The sequence below is a fragment of the Hipposideros armiger genome, unplaced genomic scaffold (genome assembly GCF_001890085.2).
Source record: "Hipposideros armiger isolate ML-2016 unplaced genomic scaffold, ASM189008v1 scaffold_94, whole genome shotgun sequence".
In the NCBI taxonomy this organism is placed as follows: Eukaryota; Metazoa; Chordata; class Mammalia; order Chiroptera; family Hipposideridae; genus Hipposideros; species Hipposideros armiger.
Genome location: NW_017731444.1, coordinates 2,888,475 through 2,894,696, shown reverse-complemented (window position 1 = coordinate 2,894,696; position 6,222 = coordinate 2,888,475). Strand labels below are relative to the sequence as shown.

Below are 6,222 nucleotides of genomic sequence, written 5' to 3'. Positions count from 1 at the left end.
GTAGCTTGTGGGAGGGGTGTTATCACTTTGAGCGATGTAAATGTCTTATATATATATATATATATATATATATATATATATATATATATATATATATATATATATATATATATATAGTCATGGGAGGTGGAGCATAGCATAAGGAAGATAGTCAATAGTATTGTAACAGTTATATATGATGTCAGAGGAGTAGTAGCTTGGGGGAGAGGGATTATCATTTTGTTAGGGGTGTAAATGTCTAACTATTATGTTGCTTTGTACACCTGAAAGTAATAAAAAAAAAATTTTTTTTAAATAAAGTGAGTCGCTCTTAGTCTCGTATAGTTGGATCATGTTTTGGGTTTTTTAAAATCTATTTTGCCAATATCTGTCATTCAATTGGAGAGATTAATCCATTTACATTTAAAGTAATTACTGATAGTGAATGGTTTCCATTTGCTGTTTTGCTGTTTAAATATCTGTTAGTTCCTCTGCCTATTTCTTAATCAAATTGGGTATTTTTGTTATTCAGTTGTATGAGTTCTTCGTATATTTGGCTTTAATAAGTAGTAAGTTGAAATAATTTGTACTTTCAGCATAGGGAATATAGTCAATAATATTGTAATAGCTATGTATGGTGTCAGATGGGGTTATCACTTTGTGATAACTAAGTGTTGGGGTTATCATTTTGTGAGGTGTGTAAATGTCTAATCACTATGTTGTTTTCTACACCTGAAACTAATAATAAAATATATTAATTAATTAATTAATTTAAAAAGTTATTTTTTTGTAGGTTCCTTAGAAATTTCTACATAAACAGTGTGTCATATGCAAATAGCTATTTTACTTCTTCCTTTTCAAAAAAACCCAATTTGTACTTTTAAAAGTCCCAGTGGACTTTGAAGTCCTTAGATTTAACAGTATGTACTGATTGGTGATTACTTCCTCACTAAGAAACATCATGTTCTTTATTCATCCCATCTAGCTTCTTCATGGGAACACCTACTTTTTAAGCCCCAGGGGATATGGGGAAATAGAAGAGTATCTATGGGATGAGTCTAGGAGATGTAGGCTCATAGATTCTCTGGCAGCAGGGGACAGAAAAGACGTCCACCTACATATGCGAGCACACATGTTATTGAAGGGGGCGTAGAGAGACACCACTTTTTCTAAGATGCAGTCTTAATGTTGTTATCTGTGGGACAAAGGACTGTGAATTTTCTAATCAAGGAGTTGGTGAAGATGACAGTGCTGGTTAGATATAGAATGTTCTCCCCACTGCACAGGCAATACCTGTTGTTAATATAAATAAATTGTTTCATCTTCAAACTGCAAAGATCAATTTATCAGCCCCACCCTGTTTATATTTTTCCCCCTATGGAGAATAGAGTCCGTGATTTACTTCAGTAGCTCTCTAGCCAATAACTTGGACTGCTTTGTTGCTCTTCTTTTAGTCATTTAATTCCTTGGGCACCCCACAACCCTGTATTAATGCAACTATCTGTCTTGTACATTTCTCTATTTACATAGACAAGAGTTGCTGGTGGCGTTACACAAAAGCATACATTGATGCCACTATAAATTCATGGTGATCAATTTCAATTAGTTCATCTACATTGTCCAGAGGCTATTGTATTGAACTGCATACAGTCAGAGCCTGAGTGAGAGGTTATTAAGCTAAGGGTTGTAGAGATGGTATAACCCACACACAAAAAAAAGTTTATTTTATTTATATCAGTGCCCTGGTTGGAAACTAAGATGAATTGTCATGATTCAAAAGGATTTCTGGGTTGGTCTTAGACATGAAAATGATGAAAAGCAATTTAAAGGAAAGCCTGTTAGTCTTCTCAAAGAGTTATAATGTCATAGAAATCAAAGCCTGGCTAACAAAATCATTCATACGGTCTCCTAAATCTGCACTAGTAGGAAACGTGTTGCTAAAGTAGCAGAGCCCCCAGAAGATTCCTCCCCACACCACCAGCCTGCTCCAAGATATGGCCGCTGAGATCAATGAACAAGGGAAACCTTCACAGAGAGCAGAACAGAAAGAATACACATTAACAACGAATTCTCTACGCTGGTAGGAGAAAAAAAAAATCTTGCTATTATTGGCGATCTGGATAATGCTTTACGCAAATTATCTGTCTTTCCCCTGTCTTTTGCTGTTTCTAAATGAAATTTTTATTGTAGTCATCCTATTATTCCTCCATCATTATATATTGCTTGCCTTTAAATAATTAAATTTATCTAGGGAGCCGGCCGAGTGGCTCGTTGGTTAAGAGCTGGCTTGGGACGCCAGAGGGCCCCAGTTCGGATCCCACATATGAGGACCAGTGACACTGCCCTCTACAGCTAGGATGCTGAACAGCAGCTCTACCTGGAGCTGGGCTGCCATGAGTTGCTGGCGTAGGCTGCAGCCCCTGCTGCAGTGGGTTGCCATGGGCTACCATGTGTAGCCAGCAGCCAGTGTGAGCAGCCAGCAGCTGCCATGAGCGGTGGTCCAGAAGCTGGTGACTGATCTTCTTCACCCTGGAAGAGCGCAATGATGGTGCCAACTTGGGCCAGTGAAGCAACGTCCTCCACAACTAGACTGAACAACAAAAAGGACAGCAACTTGTCTGTTCCCCTTCCCTGATTCCCCATCGCTGTTCCCATCCCCCAATTCTCCAATAAAAAATCTTAAAAAACAAATTTATCTAGGATGTGGGGATGAAAATTAGCTGCCATTTGGATTAACTGAAGTGATAGTCACCGAGAGAGATCCTAGACTTAGCTGAATGCAGTAAATGGAATAGGCTTCATTATTTATATTACCTCATTCATTCTTAGAAGAGAGAACATGTCTAGCTTGGTCTAGCTGGGCAGATAACCAAAAAAGAGAAAGCACAGATTCTTCAGTCCACAGTCCACAGATTGGCATCAGGTGTGATGGAATGGAACATGCTGCGTCTCTGAATTCCATGTGGGGGTAAAGTGAGTGACCTCAAATTTCCTGTGCCTGCCCATGTGATGTAACTTACTCCCAGTTGGAAAGTTTGGGGGCACACTTTATATCATACCATCTGTTTTGGTTCAGTGCATAAGAATCCAAGTCCCTGAGGAAGGTGACATGGTGTGCAATTCACTGGACCAAGAGCTTGGCAACTACTTCCTTTGGGAAGCCTGGCCATGAGGCTCCTCCTGATCATTGCAATTCTGCTGTTCCAGAAGCCCACAGGTAATCCAGAGTTTTCCAGGGACTCAAACAATAGGATGGAGTATTTCTAAGAACCCAAGGCAATTTCATAATTCACAGTAAAAGGAGATAGGTCCCTAGGGATGGTTGAAGTCTACCCAATGTCATCAGATATTCTCTCTTCCTGAAGACTTCTACCATGGTACTGTTCTTAAAAAGGAGTCTTCAGAGGTAAAAAAGAGGTCATAATTTCCTCTTGGAAGTTCTCATTATAGAAAGGAATGAGCCCAATATGTAAGGATACCCTTATTTCTTTGGATACAGTTTTTACTCTGGCACCCAAATATATATATTTCACTCCAATATATATATGTGACGAATATATATTATATATACTAGACTAATATATTATATATAATAAACTAATGCATATTATATAATAGACTAATATATTTATATATNCTGCGACAGCGTAGGCTGCAGCCCCTGCTGCAGTGGGTTGCCATGGGCTACCATGTGTAGCCAGCAGCCAGCGTGAGCGGCCGTCCAGAAGCCCGCGACTGATCTGCCTTGCCCGGGAAGAGCGCAATGATAGTGCCAACTTGGGCCAGTGAAGCAATGTCCGCCACAACTAGACTGAAGAACAAAAGGACAGCAACTTGTCTGTTCTTCTTCCCCCAATTCCTCAGCGCTGTTCCCATCCCCCCAATCCCCCAATAAAAATCTTTTAAAAATAAAGCAGTTCTGCCTGCTCTTAAGGCCACATCATATCTAACCCATCGCATGCTAATCCTGAAGACATCCTCAAAGCTGACTTCTACCTCTTTAGCTTGTCATTTTGCATAGCCATGTAGGTAGTCCTCAAGAATGAACACTACAAACAATGCAGAATGACCTGGATTCCAGAAGGAGCAGAAAAAGAAGGAGACAGAAAGTTTATTTAAAGAAATAATAGCTGAGAAGCTCCCACACCTAGGAAGAGACTTGGACATCCAAGTTCATGAAGCTAACAGATCACTCTATTATCTCCATGGAAAAAGACCTTCTCCAAGATACATTACAATGAAACTATCAAAAATCAAATATAAAGAAATAATCCTAAAAGCAGCAAAGGGAAAAAAGAGTGTAACTTACAAAGGAAACTCCATTAGGTTATCAGCAGGTTTCTCAAAAGAAACCCTTACAGGTTAGGAGATGGTAGAATGATATATTAAGTATTGAAAGGTAAAAATTGCCAACCAATAATACTCTAGCCAGCAAAGCTATCCTTCGGGTATAAAGGAGAAATAAAGACTTTACTACACAAACAAAAGCTGAGGGAGTTCATCACCACTAGGCCTGCCTTGCAAGAAATGCTGATTGGGAGTTCTTCAAACTAAAATGAAAAGATGCTAATCAATAACATGAAAACATATGAAAGTATACAACACACTGGTAAAGGGAAAAAAATATATAATCAGGTTTAGAAAACTCTAATTCTATAATAGGATGGTGTATTAACCATTTAACTACAGTGTAAAGGTGAAAGGAAAAGAGTATTAAAAAACTATAGCTACTCACTCAAGAGTGCGAACTCTGAGCAACAGTGGTTCGAGTCCTGACCTGAGCTAAGCTGCCAATAGGTGGCAGGATGGCTCAGCTCAAAAAAATAATAATAATAAATAAATAAATAAATAAAGCTACTATAATCTCTTAATGAATACACAGCATAAAAGGAGGTAAATTGTGACATTAAAAATATAAAAGGGGAGAAGAAAAAGGGTGGAACCTTTATAAGCAAACAAAGATAAGTTGCTATCAGCATAAAATGGACTGCTTGGTTTATGAGAGGTTTCATGTAAGCCCCATGGTAACCACAAAGCAAAAATCTAAGGAAGAATTACAAAAGATTGTTGTAAAAAGGGAAGCAGAACATACCAGGACAGAAAAATCGCCAATTTACAAAAGTAGGCAGAAACAGGGGAAAAGGAACACTGGAAATACAAAAGAACCAGAAAGCAATAAATAAAATGGCAATATTAAGCCTTACATCACAATAACTATTCTAAACGTGAATGGATTGAACTCACCAATCAAAGGCACAGTGGCTGGATGGATTAAAAAAAAAAGAATTGTTGTAGATGATGGAATTCGGGAAAAGTTGTAGAGTATAAACTAACTAGTGCAACTAGTGGATAAATAAACCCTGAAGACCTAATGCACAGTATTGCGATTATAGACAGCAACATTGTATTATAGACCTCAAATTTGCTTAGAGACTACATCTTAGTTATTCCCACCATGAAAAAGGAATGATAATTATGTGATATGATAGAAGTGTAAGTGCTACAATGCCAATCATACAAGGTCTGACAATTAAGTTCGGAACTAATCCTAGAAAAAGTGCCGCATACCTCATGGCTGAATATCACTATGGTCACCTTTGCAGTACTTCCCTTGGGAAGCTATGCACCAATGTTAGCACCTAGCCCACCCTTCAAAGCAATTTTGGAATTCTTTCTCTGGAATGGCCATCAGAGCTGTCATCATATTACCCTTGATGTCCTGAATGTCAACAAAATGTCTTGCTTTCAATGTTTCCTTTATCTTCTGGTAAAGAAAGAAGTCATTGGGAGCCAGATCAGGTGAGTACAGAGGGTGTTCCAATACAATTATTTGTTTACTGGCTAAAAACTCCCTCACAACCAGTGCCACGTGAGCTGGTACATTGTTGTGATGCAAGAGCCATGAATTGTTGGCAAAAAGTTCAGGTCGTCTATCTTTTTTACACAGCCTTTTCAGCACTTCCAAATAGTAAACTTGGTTAACTGTTTGTCCAGTTGGTACAAATTCATAATAAATAATCCTCCTGATATCAGAAAAGGTTAGAACATTGTTGCAACAAGTTTTCGAACTTAATTGTCAGACCTCATATGTAGTCACGGGATGGGTGGGGGAGTGTAGCTTAAGGAAGATAGTCAAGGGTATTGTAACAGTTATATAAGATATCAGAGAGGTAGTAGCTTGTGGGAGGGGTGTTATCACTTTGAGCGATGTAAATGTCTTATTATTATGTTGATATATACATA

At 38.3% G+C, this 6,222-nt stretch overlaps 1 protein-coding gene across 1 annotated transcript in view; it reads left to right on the top strand.

Annotated features, from left to right (window-relative positions):
- The first annotated feature begins 3,147 nt into the window (after positions 1-3,147).
- The window catches only part of LOC109384375 (beta-defensin 127-like), an 8,331-nt gene continuing 5,256 nt past the window's right edge, over positions 3,148-6,222 (top strand). Inside the window, exon 1 of the mRNA XM_019645685.1 lies at positions 3,148-3,196. Coding sequence (XP_019501230.1) covers positions 3,148-3,196 — 49 coding nt within the window. The remainder of the gene's footprint in view (positions 3,197-6,222) is intronic.